Source organism: Cryptomeria japonica, chromosome 9 (genome assembly GCF_030272615.1).
Source record: "Cryptomeria japonica chromosome 9, Sugi_1.0, whole genome shotgun sequence".
NCBI lineage: Eukaryota > Viridiplantae > Streptophyta > Pinopsida > Cupressales > Cupressaceae > Cryptomeria > Cryptomeria japonica.
The window spans coordinates 567,149,051-567,173,437 of record NC_081413.1 but is presented as its reverse complement, the minus strand read 5'-3'; the positions used below and the strand labels follow the sequence as shown (position 1 = coordinate 567,173,437).

General features: G+C 35.8%; 1 protein-coding gene across 1 annotated transcript in view; it reads left to right on the top strand.

The window, feature by feature from the left end:
- Positions 1-583: 583 nt before the first annotated feature.
- Positions 584-24,387, top strand: part of LOC131051276 (uncharacterized) — an 82,228-nt gene continuing 58,424 nt past the window's right edge. The window contains exons 1-3 of the mRNA XM_057985712.2: positions 584-1,049; positions 10,121-10,249; positions 23,715-23,807. Of these exons, the coding sequence (XP_057841695.2) occupies positions 771-1,049; positions 10,121-10,249; positions 23,715-23,807 (501 nt within the window). The 5' untranslated portion in view covers positions 584-770. The remainder of the gene's footprint in view (positions 1,050-10,120; positions 10,250-23,714; positions 23,808-24,387) is intronic.

Below are 24,387 nucleotides of genomic sequence, written 5' to 3'. Positions count from 1 at the left end.
TAAAATCACCGAAAAATCATATACATTGAAGATAAAAACCAATCTAAGAAAACCTCATCTAGAGTAGTAAAAAGAACATAATTTGCATCAGAGTCATCTAGAATACTTGCATGCTTGATTATTGTCTACCAACATTCATCAAAGGTCATAAATATAGTAAAACAAGAGGTTGATTAAAGAGAATGTGAAGCCTTGCAATTCAACATTTTTCTTGAGGTATTTCTAGATACCATCATTATTTAAAATAGAAATAGATAACAGATATTAGAGTGAGCTAGATAGTATGATTATAGATTTTGCTAGACAAATTTGTGTGACACAAAATTGAACCAAAGTTATAAAACTAATTTGAACAAAATTCCAGATCTACTTAAGATTTTAAATAATGAACACATCAAAAACTTCTATTTTTTCCATACATATAGTTAAATTTCACATATTATTAAATTTACTTGTCATCATAAACAATAAAAATAAAATAAAAAATACAGCCTTCCTTCACATTTAAACTTCTAAATTTTTATTTATTATTCTGAAATTCTAGTTGGGAAATTAAATAACCTAAATAGCACCATATGCAAAAACCTACATTCTCCTTTGCAAAAGAGGTTTAAGGCCTGGGAAAGAACAGAATTTGTTCGAATCGCTCTCCTAGACTAAGTGTTTTGGAAACTCACACCTGCTCTGGAGTAATTCCTTTCGAGCTGTGAACTAGCATACTCGAAACCTTCTCTCGTAAACGCTCCAAAAGAGTGGAAGATAGGAGAAACATGGCAGATTCAGGAATAGGGGAAACACTGGTATGGAGCGGGGAGGAGGGCGTGGAGGAGGAGGAAACAGAGGATGAGGAGGATGAGGATGAGGTGGTGAATGCATTGGAGTGGGCAGAATTGCGAGAGGCAAGAGGGAACAACGGAGGCTCCTACACTGCTACGGCCAGGCGCCCCAATGCCCACGGAGGCATACATGGTAATGTTGCTACTTCATTGCAGCCGCGTACCAATCAGCAGCAGAAGCTCTTTACTCATATCCATGCCGGACCTCTTGAGGTAACTTTGATTTTGGGTTTTTTCGCTGTCCTTTTTTCTTTGTTCTAAACTCAATGAATAGCCATCTTACATAACAGTTAAATTCAACATATATCAATCAATATTGGTTCTCGTTGATTAGCCTCTGTTAGGATTCGTTGTAATTTATGCTGAAAAGTAAACTTTTTTAATACTTTTACTGGACGGTGTATTCAAATATGCGGGAGGATGATATTTATATATGATGATAATTATGTAAGAGCTATGAAGAATCTTGTCATCCAGGTCAGGAGTCTTGTTATAGGAGTTAGAAAGCATTTTTAGTGTTATAGGTAGTTACAAACTTACAAAGATAATGGAGTTACAAGATGTTCAATCACACATAAAATTTTGCTCTATAAGGTTTGTCCCATCTTATAGCTTCTATACATACCAACTTTGGATATCCCTTGGGTTTGACTATTTACCTTATAAAAAAAGTACTGTGTTACATTTGCCAAATCATCTTCAGAACGGTAACGATTTACTTAAGTGTTTTCCTATATACTTAAATATTGTTTTGGACCTTGATTTTAAAAGAGTAACTTTATCGAATTTTTAGCTTTTGGTCTTCAAAAGAAAATAGAGCAAAAAAACCCATCAGATTTCTGTTTCAGAATTTCAATCTTACTTTTTTCTGGTTTATTGTTAGTTTTCAGAATTGGTCCATAACAATTTCTCGAAGTTCAGCCTGCACCTGCATTTTGCTGCTATTCATCTCAGTGCTGACATCCCAGCCATTGATATTATGTTAAGCCATATCCCACTTAGGGTGAATCTCCAAGCACACCCTTTAAGGTAGCTTATTTAGCATTTGTCGCAAATATTAAAGAAATTGATGTACCAAACATAGACACTACAGATTCAGGGGATCTCAAGACATTTTATTTTCCATAGTAGAAACTAAGAAGAATACCGGTCTACAAGGAAAACCGTTGTCTGTGGGAGAATTTCCCTAGTTAAGTTCAGCTGCCTATACCCTGTTGTGTTTCCTATGCGTCAATAACTTTTATGTCAACAAAACATTCTTGAATCGAATGTTATATTAAGAAACTATTTATGCACCCAATAATTACGTAATCCCTATCTTTGTGTTGACGAAACATTACAATATTATTATTTGTAACATCCCTTTCATTCAATTGTTATATATGATCGTGACTTGCTCTATTAATACGGATAAATTGGAAGAGGATACTGTAGTTTTCAGTATGGTATGCATGGCTTCACTGCACCCTCTAAAGACCTCACAATTGTGCACTTTAATAGATGAGGTCTTTCTTATAGCTATAATCAGGTGCATACAATCACTTATCTCTTCCGAGTCATCCTTTGTTTCCTCTGTTTTTGCTTACCACTTCAAAGTATATTGACTTGCTCAATTAATACTGAAACATTGTAAGAGGATACTGTAGTTTTGGGGATGGTATGTATGGCTTCGCTTCACCCTCTAAAAACCACATCATTGTGCTCTTGAATAGACGAGGCCTTTCTGATGGCTATCATCAGATGCATCGGTTATCACTTCTATGTCCTCCTTTGTTTCCTCTGTTTTTGCTTTCGAATATTGAAAATGCGTAAAATAATATATGTCAAATGTCTTGGACTGTACACCATTCAAGTTGTAAAAGAAATATTATACCACAAAGTTCTTGTATAAGCACCTATGGTAAACTTTTTTTTTACTTGCTAGTGTCAATTTATTTCATCTAGTATCATTACAAGCTTTTGTTAGTATTTTATCAGGCTTACCTGCACCAATGAGTATTAAAAAACACCATCTCTCAAATAGACCTCAAAAAGTTCGATACAATTTTTGAAGCTTAGGAAAATACTTATCTAAAGTAATGACATTAGATACTTACACCCAAAGTTCAACAGGCATGAAAAACAAGAGCATTCCCATATTCAAAGGTCAATGAGAATAGAATTCTTATCTATCAGATTGCCATTTTGGCTATCAGAAGCAGTGTTTAGTGACTGCATGTCAGAACAACAGACAATTAATATTTTTTTTCTATTTTGACATGTAAGGACCTTATTCTTGTCTTTGTTATTGTTTTTAAGGAGGAAAAAATAGAGGGTCCAGAGCTATGTGATTTTCCAAGCGATGGTAGGCTAACTGTGTTAAACTTTTACTATAATTGAATCGATAATGGTGATATCGACAGTTTTAAAATGTCTTAAAATATTTTACAGGGAAATTAATTTAGAATCAGCATTATGAATTAGCTTCTCTGCCCTAACCTCTTCTCTCATTGGAGCTAGTAGGGCCATAGTTTCTTCATGTTATTTTTAGTACTTTCAAATTAGATAACACTTAGAAAATTAGAATTGTTGATAACTAGGTTTAATTAGATTTATTGTTTTCAGATTTAAGCATAGAAACAGAAAATGAATGCATAAAGACAAGACAAAGATACCCTGGGAAAACCTCCTAGGAGGAAAAACCCAGCCTGAAAAGATCCACAGATCTGATTATGGTTTTGAATTCAACTGATAATTACACACTTATCTGGAGTATAGATGTTGCAGTCACAAGGGAGATGACATAGAGGCCTTCACAATTAGTTTGCTAATGGAGGTCATGAATTGCAGTTCTTCTAATCTGACTTGCTGTATGTAACAATGGTAGCAGCAACCCTTCTATGGAGTTCTTTATCTCTTGAAGATGATCTGCTGCCTTGCTTAAGTTCGCTGTCTTCTGTTACTGATCTGCACACCTCTTAGTATAGTTCGCTGTAAATTAATTGACTTGAATATCAATTTCGCTTCCTTAGTATATTTCGCACCTTGTTGCAAAAGACTAATTTGAATTGATGTTGTGTGAAGTGCATGCTTTATTTATAGGAGTAGCAATACTTCTTAATCATGTCGGCCTTCTTGCAATTAAACATATTAATTCATTTAATTCCTTTTAACCGAAATGGATAGGGTCGGCCCTATCAAGGAGGCGGGTGAGTTTGGATGTGGCGTGAAGACTTTTAGGTGGAGCCGAGAGGTATAGGGCCTGGCCCTATATATAGGAGAAGGAGCTGGCCCCCTTTGGCGGATTCCAATGTTGCCCAAGGCAATAGGAATCCGCCAGGCCCTAATTATAACCAACACTCCCTCTTAATTAGGGTAGAGAATCATAACCATAATCTTTCGTCTTGCACACAAGCATAGACTGGATCCACCTTGCATTGCCCGTAGAGAGTGGAGAGGATCTTTTTATACCATCTTACATTGCCTGCAGAGGATGGTTGACCATCTTACATTGCCCACAGAGGATGGTTTAACAATAACACTTCTCCCTGAGAAGTTTACAATACCACCTTGCATTGCCCGTAGAGGGTGTTTAACATTTACATTACCATCTTACATTGCCTGCAGAGGATGATTAATAATTATACTTCTCCCTGAGAAGTTTACAATACCACCTTACATTCCCCGTAGAGGGTGGTTAACATTTACAATACCATCTTACATTGCCCGCAGAGGATGGTTAATAATTATACTTCTCCCTGAGAAGTTTACAATACTACCTTACATTGCCCGCAGAGGGTGGTTTTATACAATACAAAGTATCACTGAAATTGAGACTCCTTCTCAATTGGAGTTTCATTTTCCACAATACCAAGTCTATCCCTGAAGTACACAAACTTCACTTTGGATAGAGGCTTGGTAAGAATATCTGCAACCTGCTCATCAGTGCTGACATACTTCAGCTGAATAGCACCTCTTTGCACCATATCCCGAATAAAATGATAATGGGTTTCCACATGTTTTGACCTGTCATGAAACATTGGATTGATAAGACATTTTAATACAACTCTGGTTATCACAGTGAATAACTGTAGGATCCCATGGCTGACCAAACAGCCCAGCAAGAAGCTTACGAAGCCACACTGCTTCTCTGGAAGCTACACTTGCTGCAATATACTCAGCTTCAGCAGTACTCAATGCCATTGAGGATTGTTTTCTGCAAGCCCAAGAGATCACTGCAGAACCCAAGCTAAAACAAATACTGGAGGTGCTTTTCCTGTCTTTGACGCTTCCAGCCCAGTCTGCATCAGAATAACCTTCCAAGGTTATTGGAGTGTTAAGTGGATACTTCAGCCCAAAACCAACTGTGCCTCGCAAGTATCTTAGGATATGCTTGGCTGCAACAAGGTGAACATGCTTGGGCAAGCTCATGAACTGGCTGAGAGCATTCACAGCAAAACATATGTCTGGTCTAGTGTTAACTAGATACATCAGTGATCCAATCAACTGTCGGTACTTGGATGGATCTGCAAATTTAGAGTTAGCTGCAGAAACACTTAACTTCTTTAAGTTAGATTCCATAGGAGTAGACATTGGTTTACAATCCATCATTCTAAATCTTTTCAAAATGTCAATAGTATACTTTCCTTGACTTAGAAAAATTTCGTTAGATCTTTGCCATACTTCTAGACCTAAGAAATAATGCATTAGACCTAAATCTTTCATTTCAAATTCTGAAGCTAGTTCTTTCTTGCATCTAATAATAAGTTCATCTTTACTAGTAAGACCAGTAAGAAATAAGTCATCCACATAAAGAACTAGAATTAGCATTTCATCATTGGCTACTTTAAAGTAAATGTTAGAGTCAACATCATTTTTACAAAAGCCTAGACTTAGCAAATATTTATCAATTCTTTCATACCAAGCACGAGGAGCTTGTTTAAGACCATACAGAGCTTTCTTTAACCTGCACACATGGGTTAATCTATCCTGAATCTCATATCCCTCAGGTTGCTCAATATAGACTTCTTCCTCAATGACACCATTGAGGAAGGCAGTCTTAACATCCATCTGATGTAGTTTCCAACCCTTAGCAGCAGCAATAGCAATTATCGTTCTAATGGAAGTATATCTAGCAACAGGAGCAAATGTTTCTTCATAGTCTATGCCTTCCTTTTGGGAAAAACCACGCACTACAAATCTAGCCTTATATTTTTCAATACTACCATCGACATTATGTTTACTTTTAAATAACCATTTAGAGGAAAGAACAGATTTACCTTTGGGTCTGGGCACAATGTCCCATACATCGTTCTTGATGATTGATTGATATTCTTCATCCATAGCAAGCTTCCAAGCATGATGACTTAAGGCTTCTTCGACATTGCAAGGTTCAGTTTCAATGAGATTACACATTAAAGAAATGTAGTTGGAAAATACCTGAGGTCTCTTAGTTTCACGAAAGGTGCCACTTGGAGCAGCAAATCTTTCAGCTTCTTGAATGGTGTTTCTTACCCAAAGTGGCCTCTTTTTGGTAACGACAATGTCACTAGGAATATCAGTGGGATTCATGGGTTCTGGAGGATCATCATGATCATCTTGAGGCGAAGGTTCAACTTGCTCCCTCTGAATCTCAGGGTTAGTATCAACATTTATATTTTGATTATCATTAGATTCATCAATAACACAAGAACCTTTCTATTTCTTAAAAGCAATTTCTTCTTCAAATGTAAAATCCCTACTTACCTCAACATACCTTTGACTTGGGATGTAAATCCTGAATGCCTTGGAGGATTCACTGTATTCGACTAGCATGCCTTTCTTTCCGGAGGGTTCCAACTTTGATCGCTTTTCCTTGGGCACATGAACATAGACGGGACTTCCAAAGATTCTGAGGTGACTAATGTTTGGTTTGGATCCCATGAAGGCTTCTTCCGGGGTCATGTTCTTTAGAGCACGATGAGGACATCTATTCTGGATATACACTGCTGTTCTAGAAGCCTCAGCCCATAGAAAGGTCTGCAAGTCTTGATTGTGGATCATAGCCTTTGTAGCCTCTACAATGGTCCTATTCTTCCTTTCAGCAACACCATTTTGTTGAGGATTGTATGGAACACAAAACTCTCTCTTAATTCCTGACTCAACACAAAAATCATAAAAGCTACCAGAGGTGTACTCACCTCCATTGTCAGATCTTAAACATTTAATTATTTTACCAGAGGAGTTTTCAGTTAATGCTTTAAACTCCTTAAATTTACTTAAGACTTCATCAGATTCTTTAGATTTCAAGAAGTAGATCCAAGTTTTCCTAGAGAAATCATCTATGAAGATTACATAATAAAGAAATCCACTAGGAGATGCTATAGACATAGGACCACATAAATTAGAGTGAACAAGTTCTAGTTTGTCTTTAGCTCTATTTTCACTTTTATGAAATGGACTTTTAACATTCTTGCCAATAGCACAACCTTTACAAGTGTTATCATGAACTTGACTGAGTTTAGGCATACCTTTGACTAACCTTTCAAGGGAAGGAAGATCTTGATAATGTAGATGTCCAAGTCTTCTATGCCATAACTCACAGGATTCCGGAGCCTCATTAATGAGGGCTTGAATAGGATTAGTAGAGAGCTTATAAAGACTATTATATCTATGATCAGTTATACGAGCAGATTTAAAACTAGCTTTCTTAGACTAAGCAAGAACTTTTCCCTCAGAAAATGCAATTTGATAACCTTTATCTTTTAGAGCAGAAATGGAAATTAGGTTTCTTTTAATTCCAGAAACAAACAATATATCACTGAGATGCAAGGAAATACCAGAATCTAAATTTAGAGAAGTAGAGCCAGAACCTCTTACTGAATAACGAGCGTCATCACCAATTACCACGTGAAGGCTGGTATCCTTTTCTACTAGGCCTGAAAGGTGATCACAGTAACCTGTGATGTGTCTGGAGGCACCAGTCAATCAACCATGTATTGCTATCTGAGGGAACACTGCTAGATAGAGCGGAGATGAATAAGAAGTCATCATTTTGTTCTGAGACTTCATTTAGGTTTGCTTCACTTTTATTAGGGTTATTTTGACATTCCTTAGCATAGTGACCGAATTTGTCACATTTAAAACATCACACACGCGAAGTATCTCTTGGTTTCTTCCAAGGGCGTTGGGAACTAAATGGTCTGAATTCCCTATTTCTTTTATGATAAGGTTGCTTCCAATTTCCCCCTTTCTTGCATTGAGCTGCAAGCATGTAATGATCATCTACATGGGGGCTCTTGGTTTGTCCTCTTGTGTTGAGGCAAGACTCTTCTTGGATGCAATCATTCTTAAGGTGATCAAGGTTAGGTAACTCAGACCTACCACTTATGGTTTGGATAAATGACTCCCATGAGTGAGGTAGACCATTAAGGGCAATCATGACAAGGTCTTTGTCTTCCATGTTATGGCCAATTAAACCTAGCTGATTCTTTAGTTCTGAAATTCTCATAAAGTAGGAAATAATATAATCTTCTTTAGCCATTTTGATATTAAGTAGTTGTTGTCTTAAAGTAATTGCCCTACTGAGATTGTTAACTTCATATGTACCTTGTAGATGACTGAACATTTCCCTTGCAGTGGTAAATGAGGCAATAGAGGTGACAAGGTGGTCTTTGACTGAATCAATGAGAATCTTCTTGGCCTTGACAGCATCCTTTTTAAATTGTTTTAACTCAGCTGCATCCGTAGGCTCTGTTAGCTCTTTCGCTTCTATGAATTGGAGAAGATCTTCTTCCTCAAGAGCCAACTTGATTCGAACTTTCCATGCAGTAAAATTTAGATTCCCATCAAGCCTATCTTCAACTTTCAGCCCCATTGACCTGACCTGCAAATGCGACAACAATCTGGAAATAAAGGAGTACTGAATTCTAAATCTGAAGTTTGATCTAACCTAAAGCTTTGATACCATGTTATTTTTAGTACTTTCAGATTAGATAACGCTTAGAAAATTAGAATTGTTGATAACTAGGTTTAATTAGATTTATTGTTTTCAGATTTAAGCATAGAAACAGAAAATGAATGCATAAAGACAAGACAAAGATACCTTGGGAAAAACTCCTAGGAGGAAAAACCCAGCTTGAAAAGATCCACAGATCTGATTATGGTTTTGAATTCAACTGATAATTACACACTTATCTGGAGTATAGATGTTGCAGTCACAAGGGAGATGACATAGAGGCCTTCACAATTAGTTTGCTAATGGAGGTCATGAATTGCAGTTCTTCTAATTTGACTTGCTGTATGTAACAATGGTAGCAGCAACCCTTCTATGGAGTTCTTTATCTCTTGAAGATGATCTGCTGCCTTGCTTAAGTTTGCTGTCTTCTGTTACTGATCTGCACACCTCTTAGTATAGTTCGCTGTAAATTAATTGACTTGAATATCAATTTCGCTTCCTTAGTATATTTTGCACCTTGTTGCAAAAGACTGAATTGAATTGATGTTGTGGGAAGTGCATGCTTTATTTATAGGAGTAGCAATACTTCTTAATCATGTCGGCCTTCTTGCAGTTAAACATATTAATTCATTTAATTCCTTTTAACCAAAATGGATAGGGTCGGCCCTATCAAGGAGGCGTGGTGAGTTTGGATGTGGTGTGAAGACTTTTAGGTGGAGCCGAGAGGTATAGGGCCTGGCCCTATATATAGGAGAAGGAGCTGGCCCCCTTTGGCGGATTCCAATGTTGCCCAAGACAATAGGAATCTGCGAGGCCCTAATTATAACCAACACTTCATGTATCCTTTGCGTTTCAGTTCTTGAATTGCTTCCAAAAGTTTCACAGGAAAATTCAATATGTTCATACTATTAAAATGAGGATAATTTATAAGAAAATTTCCAATTTCAAAATTCTTGCGTTGGTTTAACAAATTCTTTTAAAGATATCTTTCAATTCATGATATATATTAGATCACAGATGTTGGAAATTTGGATAGACCATTAAATACATAGTTTGTATATAGCATCATTTTGATATTGCATTCATGGTGATATTTTGAGTTCATACGATTGCTAACATCATTATTTGTTTGAACTTTGAAATATTCATCATCTTGATAGACCATTAAATACATAGTTTGTATATAGCATCATTTTGATATGAGCATTCTAGGTGATGGCTTCTCTTTGTAGATGTACTTAATAAGGGTACATAGTGATATATTCTGATGAATTGAGGTAATCCTTTTTGCTTCTATTTTCTACACTTGATAACTGTTCTCGGTCTTGTTTTTCTTGTCACTTAAAAATATCATTATGTTGAGCTGTAGGAATGGGAAGGCAGGACAAGTTATGGTATGTCAAACTCTGTTACAAAGGAAATTCGTGAAAGTGTTCTCAAGCTTTCAGTGGGTCGTGTTCGAAACAATGAGAGAGCAGATAGGGCTACTGTTGAACAGGTTAGCATACTATTATTTAATGTAAAATCGTCTATTTAAAATTGATGAGATTATTTATATTGCTGCATTGGTGTAAATGTTGATTCAGCTTAGAGCATTTCTTTATTTTTATCAATGAGTTACTACTGTTAATTTTTTTGGTCCATCATTTTATTTATTTTTGGACTGCAAGTTACATAGACCATATATTTATTCTACTTCTCCTTTATCTAAATCTTTTCTGCGACTTACACATATCTCACATGAGTAGTCATATAATTGAACTCCCATTGATAAGGTTACATTAGTATAATGAAATTGCCATAACAAATAGTGATTTTACAATCTAGGTCATTTATTGTCAGGTTTTCAAACTAATTAGAGTGACTACTGGATAGGTTCCTCGTGTTTGTAGTTCAGGGATAGATTCCTCATCTGGGCTGATATTTGTTTGTCCCCAAAACTCAAATTGATAGAGTCAACTAGAACATGATTGTATGAACTAGTCCTGAACTGGGGCCTCAAATCTCCGATCTAGATAGAGAAGCAGACTTAATGATTTTGTTGAAAAGGCACTTTTTATAAAGGGATTTTCTAGATATGCCTTTGAAATATTTCCACTATAATAAAAAAGGGAGGGATACACATTTTAAAATAGTGATTGATTCACTAACTCTTGGATCAGTCCTTCATTCCCTCATCGATCGGAAAGTTTTCAGACAAACATTCAGATATAGTTGGGTGGTAGCATGAAAATGAAGTTTTGTTGGAGGGTCAATAAATACATAAGGGATAATCTAAAGTGTGATGCTTCAACATATTTTGGTTGCTCTTGAAAAGTTATGCAATTTCAAAACAAAAAGTTGCCTCATTTTGAGTCCGTATGCACGAATTATGATCTCCAGAAATTGCAGGACCATGTATCAGTGACAGGTTCTGCTGTGGCTGAATTCATCTTATAGGTTCAGCTTGTGTCGAATTTGTATCTGATGGAACTCATCTTTGATGGAACAGGTTCAAACACTGTCAAACTCGTGTCATACAAGACAAAATAATAAAGCCGAAGAGTCATTGGAGAGGTTAAATGACTTTTGCTGTCTCTTCACATGGGAGACGTTACTTTACCGCTTGGTCAATTCATCTATCCTTCCTGTCCTATAAATACATCCATTGGGGTATGTTTTGGAGGATATGTGTATATAAGTGGAGATAAAGATATTTTTGGAGGATGAGACACCTTAGATTTGCTCAAAGTTCTTTGCCATGGATTCCCAGGATAGCTAGGTTATGTTTAGTCAACATCTTACTAGGTGAGAGCAATAGGATGACAAGGTGGTGTACTAGAGCCCCTCATGAAGGGAGCAAGCTTGTACAACTGATTTTGCTAGTGGGTTCTTGTTGGACTTTTCTTCTCACATTGAGCTTCTCTAGGCTAGATCACTTGTATTGATCCTCTCCAATTTGATATTTGTTTCACTTGTTTGTGCCATTTTCTTTCAAGTTTTCTAACAATGCATAGTACAAATAGATGAAAAGAAGCTGTATTGAAGGACAATAAATTAGAATCCTTTAACAAACATAGTTCTTATTTCTCTTAATACCTATTTGCCTGAACTAACCCCACATTAGCATACTCTTATTGGCACTAAGGTTTTGTGGATTGTTTAGGCATTCACATATGTTGGGTGACAAGCTTTGGAGTATGACTAGCGATCAACACTTGTGGCTCATATTCGGGATGCTGCAATCTGTATTTGTGGCAGGGGCATGACATCTTTGACCTCATCTCAGAGACCCATTGGTGTGGGCTGATAAATTGTTGGATTTAAGCATATACTAAAATAGTAGAAGAGACATGATTTTGAGACAGTTTTAGTGATTTAGGAATGGTATATTTATGCATGCCTTCATATAAGGCATGTAACTGATTGGTGGATATACTTATTTACCTTTCACCTAACTACTAATGTCCTTTCTAAACAGTGTCATTCCTAGTCCATTTACCTCATTTCTGGTAAACTAAATAACTATTTTAATTCTAATATCTTCCGTAGTACGAAATGGACCTTAAATATTCTAGCAATGCAAAGGTTTAATTAATTGTTTGGTCTCCAAAGTATATCTTGGTTGATGTGAATTGGACAGTTCATGCAAATGTTGCACTTATTGCAGAAGTCATGCGAAATTATCAATCATATTGGCCTTTTCTCAAGCCCATCATTTGTTACAGCAGGGCATCTTCTATCATTGTAAAATTTTAAATGTTATCTTGGAATAACATCTTTGTGTTGATTTGTCCTCCATCTTTCAGGTTGCAAGAAAGGACAATTACGGCAAGACAAATGACAACATGCTAGAAGACCAAACATTCTATAACCTAGACTTGTTGGGTGTTTGATTTGTCAGGGTAGATAATCTCAATGTAGTCATCTTCATGAAGCTGCTTGTCAAGGCTAAGCGTGTTGGAGATATTGGTAGCTGTCATTAGGTGGGCAGCGAGTAAATTGCTGCCTGTGGAGATATGTTGTCAAGTACTTAGTGAATGTCACTTTCATTGGGCCCTCAATTATGCTTTTATGTGAGATATGATAGGGTAAATGAAACTCCCTTATTGAGCAGAGTTACCAGTGTTGTGGCATACCTTCACACTACAGGTTGGCAGTGTAGGTTATAAAACCTTCTCCCTATTTCATCTTAGGAATAGATTTATAAGTTAGAGTTTATGCCTCTACGTATATCCATTCTTACATATTTATCTTATTTTATCTTTGACACAGAATATATTCTGTTTGCGTGACCCAAAAGGCACTCTTCATATGATTGTGTTGTATTTTTTTTTTATTGAAATAGGGTTGGTGGGTTCCTCTCCCATTTCATTTTACTGAAAGAGAAAATTGTATCTAGGTGCTAGGTTCAAAATCAGTTCAACTAGTATGTGACACTATCAACCCAAGTACAAAATGGGCCATTTAGAAATGAGTTTGAATTCAATTAACTGGTACATTAGTATATAAAAGTCCTTGAGATGGATAGCACATCTAACAAGAGAGGACCAGAACATTGTTGCAAAAAATCAAATATATTTAGAACTAAAGATGATGACAGTTCACAAAGAAGCTACAAACATACTATATGATCAGCATTTGATAAAGAAGAAAAGTGAAGTAGGCATGGTCTAGATGTGGATTATGTTTTCCTGCAGAAGCCTTTGCTTGTAAAAGAACCACTCTTTTGACAATCCAACATGATTTGTTTGGGACAGAGTGTTGCCACCAACAAGAATCACTTGAGACGCACAACAAATCTAACCAGAGAGGATGAGAACATTGTTGCAAAAATCAAATATAGTTAGAACTAAAAGTGATGATAGTTCATGAAGAAGCTACAAACATACTATATGATTAACATTTGATAAAGAAGAAAATTGAAGCAGGCATGTTCTAGATGTGGATCATGTTTTCCTGCAGAAACCTTTGCTTGTAAAAGAACCAGTCTTTTGACAAATCAACATGTTTTGTTTGGGATTGGGTGTTGCCACCAACAACAAGCACATGAGTACATCCACAATTAGGTCTGCCAAGTTTTCAAAGCTCCAAATTGAGGATTATTATCTCTCTTGAAATACACATCTAAGTTTCTTGAGCTGAGAGCTAGCTACATTGTGTAGGAGGAAGCTTTGCTAAGAGTTTCATATTAGCGTTTAAGTTCAACAAGGAAAACTTTGTGATAATTATACATATACTTATAGTACTTGAAAAACTAGTTGTGAAAAGAAGTATAACAGTATAAGAATTACATTTCAAATGAACTATAGGAAATTAGTAAAATTATAAAATAGCAAAATTTGAAATATTAAATCTAAATACAAAGATTTCTTGAATGCTAATTGCTAAATAAAATTTGACAAATGAAATTATCAAACTAGAGATTTCTATTATTAAAATATCAATATCTAATATCACAAAGTCTATAATGATGATTACATGATACATCATTACAATGAGTAGCAAATAGCAATAGCATTACAAAAGACAAAATGGTAAAATGCTCAAATCGCTCAAAATAAAAAAAAAGGATTTCAATTGCTTTTTGAGTCTGACGTGTTCGAACAGGAGACTTCTGCAACCCTCCTTGCCCCTCAAGAGACATCTGGGAGTTTCCCAAGGAGACTTGGAGATGTCGGATGGGAGATTCCTACAAGTCTCCTTGCTCCTCAAGAGACGCTTGGGAGTCTCCCAAGGAGACTTGGAGATGTCTCCCATCTCCCAAGGAAACTTGGAGACGTTTCCCGGTCTCCATCAGAGCTCTGGTGGTGGGACGGCGGGAGATGTCGCATCCTCGTCCCCTCTTCTCGGAAACGTTCCCGTCTTCGAGACGTGGCCCAAAAGGGGGGGAAACGGGTCCCCGTGGAAAAGTGATTTTTGGAGGTCAAGGAAAGCTTAAGACACTTGTCCTCACAGGCTTGCTCCTTGCGAATTAGGGCTTTAAAGATCACATGCTCATCCTTCTTCATAACGATAATCTCTTTTGAAAGAAGATCTCAAAGGAAGATTTAACGTACAATGCAACCCAACACCTTACTTTTGATGGTTGATGAAAAGCCTAAAGTTGTCTTGCAAATTTTGGGGGGTTGATGATTTCTCATACTCCCCTATTTTTGAGGATGGATAGAGTGCAAGGGAACAACATCAAATATATTGAATGTTAGTTCAACTCTTTAGTTGTGACTATTAGAATATTTAATTATATTTTAGTCACCTATATTTAGTTCCTTGTTTAATGGTCATTTAACTTTTTAGTTAATTAGCTTTTAAGCTTTATTTAGCATTTAGCTTTTTCTTTATAGTTAATTAGCTTTTAAGCTCTATTTAGCATTTAGCTTTTTAGTAGTTCACTTTAAACGACTTGTTCTTAATTTAGAACGTCGTCCTTGTAATCTCTTTATATACGCTTGTATATTGTTGAATAGATTATCCGATTATTGAATCATTCATTTAATTTTTTTTTCATGGTATTAGAGCGGGTCGATGGGATTCTTTAAAGTTTGGCGAATTTTTCAATAAAAATTCATGGCCTTCTTTCTGGAATATTTTCCAGATTTTTTTTATTGTTTTTTTATAAAAAAACGATTTTGCTTTTTTGAAGGCTTTTTGAGGGTTTCGAGTTTGTGGGCGAATTCCTTTGTGCTAGGCAGTATTTCATGTTTTTTTTAGGGTTTTGGAGATTTTCGAGCCTGCAACTTGGAGGTTTTTTTTTGAAGATTGAAAATTTTCCCAGGGTTTCTGCAATTTTCGACTAGGGTTTTGACTCTTCAGTTCAAGTCAAAATTTATTTTTGGTTGCAGATTCTTGGTGGGTTTTTCGAGACCTCAACTGGGTCGTCATCAGATTTTTCTGGGTGCATCGTTTTCCGTGCTTCAATTTTTGAGCCTTTGGATCTGCATTTTGTTTGTAGATTCTTGGTGGGTTTTTCGAGAGCTTTTCTAGGTTGGTCTCAGATTTTTTTGGGTGCCTCGTTTTCGGCACCTCGAATTTTGTGCTAGCAAATTTGCATTGGAATTTAAAAACAGTTCGCAATTTCTGCTATTTCTGTGGATGTTGGGATTTTTGCTGTTTTTTGGGCACCGTTTATGCTATTTTAAGTTTGTAGAAATTTTTTAATTTTTGGGTTTCTTCCAGACCTCGAAATTCGTGCCAGAATTATCCTCCAGGGTTTCAGATTTTTTGTGCAGCTGCTTCTATTTTGATTTTTTAATCAAATTCTTTTGTCTCATGCTTTCACTAGGTTGACCTCGTTCAACCTCCATTTTTGTGATGGCATCTTTGACCAACATCATGTTGGAACAGAGTTAAAAGTTCAACAATTGCCACAACACCTGAAAACAGTGCATGTTCACGATATCTAAATATCGTTGTCTTGATCAGATTGATTTTGGCTAGACCTCGTCCTACAGGTCCTAGGGTTTTCACATTTTTTTTTCCTCAAAAATTGTTCGAAGGGTTTAGAATTTTTTCCTTAAAAATTATTATCTGTCATCTGCAAAGTTTGCATGGGTTTTCTGATTTTTTGCCACAAAAAAATCATGGGAGGGTTTTGCTTGATTTTTCCTAAAAAATCAGGGAGTGTTATTTTACCCCATGATGTCTGCTATTTTGCCGCGTGAGGTTTGCTGTTTTACCACGTGATGTCTGGTATTTTACCACGTGATGTTGTTTGGTGTTTTCCCGCATGATGTTTGATGTTTTACCGCGTGATGTTTGGTGTCTTAACATGTGATGTTTTGGGTCTTGCCATGCGAAGTTTCAAGGTTTTGTTCGTTTTTTTCCTCAAAAATCGATTTAGGGGTTTTTACCATTTTTTCCACAAAAATGATGATTTGTATCTTCAGTTTTGGAGGGTTTGCCGATTTTCCTCAAAATCATGGTTTCAGGTTTCAGTTTGGTTACCCAACATCAGGTTGGATGGATTCTGGTATTCTTGGTCATTAACACTTTTCAGATCAGGGAGGGTCTCCACTGTAGCAGAGTGTAATTTTCATTTGTGATCAAAAGATCTGCAGTGTCTTCTATAGGGTAGTTAGTAGATAGAATGACCATTAAGGGAGGGTATTAGAATATTTAATTATATTTTAGTCACCTATATTTAGTTCCTTGTTTAATGGTCATTTAGCTTTTTAGTTAATTAGCTTTTAAGCTTTATTTAGCATTTAGCTTTTTCTTTATAGTTAATTAGCTTTTAAGCTCTATTTAGCGTTTAGCTTTTTAGTAGTTCACTTTAAACGACTTGTTCTTAATTTAATACGTCGTCCTTGTAATCTCTTTATATACGTTTGTATATTGTTGAATAGATTATCCGATTTATTCTTAATTTAGAATGTCGTCCTTTTAATCTCTTTATATACGCTTGTATATTGTCGAATAGATTGTCCGATTATTGAATCATTCATTCAATTTATTTTTCAGTGACCACATGTTGCAAGGAGCCACGACAAGAGAACATTGCTAAACAAGAGAACATTGCTAAACAATATTTGCTAAGAGATGAGAGCAAAAGAGAGAAGACAAAGCGATAGATTGAATAGAACATACACAAGAAAATAATAATGTATTTTAAGCCCATAGCCCATGCGTGTGAAACACTTTGTTAGTGAGAGGATTGGCAATGTCATAATTGATAATCTTAGAGGGATGGCAATTAATTTCATGAGATCCAAAGTCTTTTAAAATGTTTTCTTGAAGGATTAGAAAGAAAGTTGGAATGTAGTTGGAGGTGCAGCCCAAACAAAGATTGTTGTGATTGACTTAAGACATCTACAACAATAAATATTAATCTTGGTGATTTTAGAAAATCACTCTTGTAATGTCTTGACGTAAATATGTAGCAGCTATTGATTAAAATCCTCAGCAAATATTTAATATTTGGGATGAATGAATACTTGGCTTAAATATTTTAATTAACTTACCGAACCAAGAAATTTTTACTTCACATTTACACGATTACATTAAACCCTAATATTGCACATTAGGTCCACAAATAGAGATAATCTGCAGATTTTAACATTTACCCAAATCTAACAAGCCCAAGTTACAAACACTATTTGCATTCCCTGATATCCTAGATTCAAATCAAGTTACAAATATAAAATAGATTGTAGAGTCTTTCTTGCATTCAACAACTTGTATCATATTACAAAAAATTGCTACATTAGCCGGACATATTGTGTATATGAGTATGACACATACATCAACAACCACTTGCAAAATGGTTGAGTTCAATTCAGTTGATAGCCGCCATCATGAAAGCTCCAATACGATCTTTGTGTGAGATCATCCTTCAGCCAAAAGGGTTTCATCCTTTCACGCGTCCGAGCAAGGGTTTTTTATCATGTCCCCGTTAATAAGGGAAATCTCAGCCATATAAATAAGGTCACAGCCATAAACTCAGGTGAGCACGGCCGACCAAGAAAGAAGACAATAAAATAAAAATAAAATAATTGCATTTCAATAAAGGAGGCTGACCTGGATTAATTTAGTTAAGGAGCCGAGCTAGGGTTTTTAACTTTTTATAAGTCAAAAGCAACAATACAAAAGAAAGGGCGATATATAATTAAGGCTGGCCATGATAAGGAGAGTTAAAAATAAATTTATATAATAAGGCCGACTTTGGTGAAGGATCACCTCCCTTGAAAGAGGTATATATAGAAGATGAGGAGTTGAAAATGGAGGAAGAAAAGGGGAATAAAATATTCTAGGGTCTAGTAGCAGATATAAGCAGAGATAAATCCTAAAAGCAGTAAGCAATGAGAAGCAGCAATAATATATTAAAAGCAGTGATCATCCTAAATAGGTGACAGCGAATTAAATAATGCAACAATCAGTTACTACACAGCGATAGTATATAGGCATTGAACCATGAAGGAAGGCAGTCAAATCCAACTGGTGATCAGTGCTCATAAAGAGCAGATTAGTCCAGAAGATATCAAGCATCAAGGAATCACTTCAAAAAGGAACATCGATCCTCATAAGAAAGAAAACAATATCCAGTGATCCAATAAATAGATCGAACCATTCAGCATCCAAGGAGGGAATCAGCATCAAGTCAGATCTGTCTAAATTGTATCAGAAGACTGGAAGTATATAACCTGCAATAATCTTATGTTCTACAATTATAGTAGTATGAAGTAGTGGAATCAATAATTGTTATGTGATAATGTGAAATACCCCAGCAAGCAATCATGTGGAGAAGAGGAGGAAACGCAAGAAAGGGGAGCAGATACGAGATCACCATCTAAGCAGATCACCCCATGATGGATGTCCAATGTGCTTGCCACTTGGGGCCAAGAGGGTAAGTGTCCACTCTTGGGCTTAGATAGGAGGACTTCCGGGCACCCTATTGCAATTTCCTTCCCAACCTCTATGATGGTTGATTGCTGGAGGAATCACAAGTCATAAGAGGATGAATAAGGAAACATGAATAGGGAGGGCAGATACAAGCACCCCACTAGGTAGGCCACCCCATGCTGGATGTCCAATGTGCCTGCCACTTGGGGCCAAGAGGGTGAGTGTCATCTCTTGGGCTTAGTGTGAGGATTGCTTCAAGCCAACCTATCATGCTCCCTCATTCAAACCCTATTGTGATTGAATACTAAAATGAATATAGATGTGGTAACATTGATAGGGAGGTCAGAGACAAGCATCCCACTAGGTAGACCACTCCATTATGGATGTCCAATGTGCCTGCCACTTGGGGCAAGGGGGATGATATATCCGCTCTTGGGCTTATTGTGAGGAGTGCTTTGGGTCAACCTATTGTGCTCCCACATTCAAACCTATTGTGATAAATATAGATGTGACATGACTTATCTAATGAATTATGATGACTATTGTGATAAATATAGATGTGACATAACTTATCTAATGAATTATGATGATTATACATATTGGTACTCATATGTGTGATTACTAACTCTAATAGAATTAACTGGTTTTATGAATTATATATACGTATACAATATTGTTTGATATGATTGCAAGACCTAAATCAGGAGTTATCTTGTTAAAAGGCATTTTAATTGGTAAAGCTATAGCTCTATCTATCTTACAATTCTTATTTTAATGGAATTTGTAATTCTAGGGCAAATTTAGGGCAATTTTAAAAAGGGGACATTACATTTTTGTCACTGAATCTGGGCTTTCAAACACATGCTTAGAATGATGTTTCCAATTAGGGTTTATGTTTATTTTTCAATATTCCTTTCAATGAAGATTCTGATCCTAAATATCCTTAGAAAGAATGTCAAGACTTGAATTCATTGTTTTCTCTTGGATCACACAAGAAATCACACTCATGTGTGTAGGGTTGTACTTGAAAGACATGGAGTTGCCTTTTGTATGTGCAAATATCCTCTATAATAATGTTAAGAGGTTTCATTGGGTTCAAAACCCTAACCACAGCATGAATGGCGGCAAGAGCCATTGTCTCTATTTCACAGCTGGAGGTATAGGTAGATTCATGCCATAAATATTATATAATGTTTTTGGGTGGAAGGGATCACCTTTCCAGAAATTACAGCATCAAAATTGTGATTTAATGGCACTTTGTGATGTGTTGAGAGGTAGGTGAGATGAACAATGAGGAAATGCAAATGTAGTTTGGGATTGACAAGGAACTTGTACTAATAAGGTAGACAAGAGGGGAAGTCTGAACAGGTAGTTTTGAAATGAGGATAAAATGTTTGTGATTAGGGATGACTCATGCCTGGTAATGGTACCACATTTAAGGTATGCTTGAGCATTGAAGATCAGAGATGCATGGGAAGTACTCAAGTAAATGGATGAGCTAAAGTTTGATGCTAATGATATGGATGTAGTTATTGACAGTGTTCAGAAGTTGGACATGATAAGAAATAGGTGCGTGGGTAAGGGTAAGTCTGCAAGTTCATTTTCAACAAAATAACTTAGTAAACATTTTGAGTTGAGAGTCGGAAGATAGGGATGACATGGGAAGGGTACTTGGAGATAGGAACTTCAACACTCTAATGGTGAATGAAAGAAAGACACAATGAGATAGACAGGTTCAAAAGTCTAGTGCTAAAGGGGCTTAGGGAAAACTGTGTTGGATTATTTGTCATTGATGTCAAAGGCTGAATTGAGTTTGTTTGTGAACTTTGGTTGAGCTCCCTCTGTGTCTGGTTGGTTGAGCTCCCTGTGTGCTTGGTTGCTTGCTGGAGCTACTTGGTTGCTTGTGTACTTGAGCTATGTGTATGCCTGCTTCAGCAGCTTGCTTGTGTGCTTATTTGTCTCATGTCAGCAGCCTTGTCAGCTCATTCGCCATATCATCACTTGAATTCTTAAAAGGAGGTTAACGTCGAATTCAACTTTTGGTGTTCTATTTTAAATTTTATTCCCTCACTCTATTTTGAGTATGACGGCTTCAGGCATTATGTGTTATTTTTGTCTCCTTGGCATATTGTGGGCATTTATTGTGCAGAGGTTGGTTCTTTTTAAAAATTTGAGGCTTGTTTTGGGGCATTAATGAGCCGTTGATAAATTTGAAGAAGTCGTGGATACTGGATGTTTTTGTTGTGAGGTGGAATTTCGTTTTTTGTAGAGTTCGTGGTGTTATAAAAATCTTTTCCGATACAGTTAAAAAATATATGTACGAACTCAGAAATTTTATTTGTATGGCTGGACATGTTTTTTAGTTGAGCTGTTTTCCGTCAGAAATCTGGAAGCACTGGATGTTTTGTTTCTTCCATATGTGTGAGTGGGAGATAAATTCGAAAATGGGAGAGAGTCTCTGTCAGAGCATGGTTGATTAGAACCTTATCGAAAAATGATGGTATGATTTGTCTTCGAAAAAGCACGATGGAGTAGTGCGTTTTTTCCGGACGATTTGAATCATTGTATCGGTTTTTTAAAATTAGGCAGAGCTTACCTGAAGATATTTGGGATGCTGATATTTGATTGGTGAGATAGGTTTTTTTTCAGGAAGAGGCGATATATAAAAAATGAAAACGTTTTTCTTTGTGTAGGATGGTTCGAACAAAAGAAAGTATGTCTGAACGATTTTATTGGCAAGTTTAAAAATCTCTGTCGGAAAATTTTTGAGGTTACGTTTTTAATGGCGGAAAAAATGAACTTAAAGTGTGATAAGCTTTTTGTATTATGCGGGTCGTGCTTTTTGTAGCAGTGGGTTTTCTTTTGGGATTCAATTTGGTGTTTGGCCGTTTTTAAAATATAAAGATCGTGTTCCTAAAGCAGTGAGTGAGGTGTATAAAGAAGAAATGTTATTTTAGTAAGGAGTGTTTTCTTTTGTATTTGTCCATGTTGGTGTAAATAATTATTCATCATGGATATTATTACACTTAAGTTTACTTAGGAAATGCATTTCATAGTAGTTTGGGTATGAGACACTGATACGATGATCATCATACATGTTTTCCCATGGCATGACTGTCCAGTCTACCCCTGAGGGCTACTCTCTCTTCCTTTAAAACAGAACTCTTTAATCCTTTAATTGACAGCTAACACCCTTTTTCACTATGCAAAGCACTTTTCTGTTCAAAACACCTAGAAGCATATAAATATTGCTGAAGTTTTCAAATAGGCTTTCTTTTGTTTTATTATTACACTTCATATCACCTAGACCAAACTTTGAGAATATTACTCTACTCATTTATGTGCCTCATATTGGGTCACCAGGGCAATATCATTCATCACATACAATTTTCTTTTAGCAGAGTTCAATATGACCATGGTTAAGATAAGTACAGTAATAAAGCACTTTAATGAATTAGCCCTGCCTTCTTTTATCTAACTTTAAGCCTCATTCACCAGAGTAGCAGGTAATTTGGTGGTTGTAAAAGTGTCATCACTTTTTCTGAATGTTTAAAAGAATTGGATTTTTTTCGTATCATTATAATACTACAACTTAAAACAAAATCACTTTTCTCGTGGTGCATGAATTTTCTCAGATGATATGAATATGAAACATAGAGTTTGAAGCTGCTGGACAGCAAGGTTAAAAATGGTCATGGTTTGATGTGGAGGTTAAGAGTTTGGTATTGGTAAATGAAGACTGTGTCAAGTTAAGTGTTGAGTTTAAAAATAGAAGTATACAGCTTATTGAATTTATTACCAACAATGGTACTTTTGAAATTCTTTTATTGACATAAGATGAGAGATTGTTTTAGTATGAATGATATTGGATATGCAGATTGACAGTAAGCTGCACCACATCGAATCTCTATAAATTTTAGAGGGAAGTATAATATGGCCTGGCAGGTTAAGCTCATTAAAACATTGTTTGTAGTAACTAAAGACATTAAATGGCAACAGAGTATTAGAAGTGGGTGTTCTGTGGAGTAACCAAAGGGATCATCAATTGAGTTTTACTTTTTGACAAATAATTGAAGAACTTGGGGATCTCTATTTGAGCGTCCTCTTAGGTCAATAGGAAGTTCAATTCCTAGCAGTTGATATGTTTTGAGGGATTTTTTTTAATTTAGTAAACTAATAAAATGTGTAATTACTATGAGGGCATTCTAGCAAAGGGACTGTTAAGCTATATCTTTAAACTCTGAGTGAGTGAAAGGGCTATTTGGTTGTATTTAATGGACAAGTGGTTAACGATCAATCATATGTATCCAGTGAAGTGTCGAATATATGTAATTCATGATGAATGTGATAGGACTGTTGGAGACAAATTTGAGAGGAATACAAATTTAGAACTAGGCATTTTCTTCTCTATGTAAACTTGGTATGTGAAGATTATATGTTTATATGCTTAGGCTTAGACAAGATACGTTACTAGAAATTGTTTGCTTCTACCCATTCCAAGGCATCTTGTTGAATTGTTTTCATGCATGCTTTTGCTATTGGTGGTTGCTGCTGCTTGTAAAAACTGATAGCTCACATATTGTTATGACCTGTTCTATGTTGGTGAAAAGGTGGAATTTGTTGATTGGTACTGAAATATTTTGCAGGTGCTGGATCCCAGGACACGTATGGTTCTGTTCAAAATGCTTAATCGGGGTGTTTTTCAAGATATAAATGGCTGCATTTCTACGGGTAAAGAGGTATGCTTCTAAACTTGAGTTTCTTGACCTGGACTAATCTATTAATAAAATGTAATTTCAGAAAAAACAATGTGATTATTTTTCGTCATTAGAAAAAGAGACCTATTTATTTGGCATTTTCTATTAAAAAGATATACCTAATCATTTGAAAAGTGAATCTAAACATCTGTGCAAAGTTTAAATAATCTCAAAAGAGTTTCCATACAGTTGACTCATTTTGACAATTTTTTTTTGTGAATTTTTGTATATTAGAATATTTAATTATATTTTAGTCACCTATATTTAGTTCCTTGTTTAATGGTCATTTAGCTTTTTAGTTAATTAGCTTTTAAGCTTTATTTAGCATTTAGCTTTTTCTTTTTAGTTAATTAGCTTTTAAGCTTAATTTAGCTTTCACTCTTAATTTAGCATTTACCTCTTTATTCTTTTACTTTAACGTTATGTTCTAATTATAGAACATCGTCTTGTAACCTCTATATATACGTGTGTATATCGTTCAATGTAATTATCTGATTATTGAATCATTCATTCAATTTATTTTTCAACTATGTGCAACATTTTTGTGGCTTTATGTATTCAA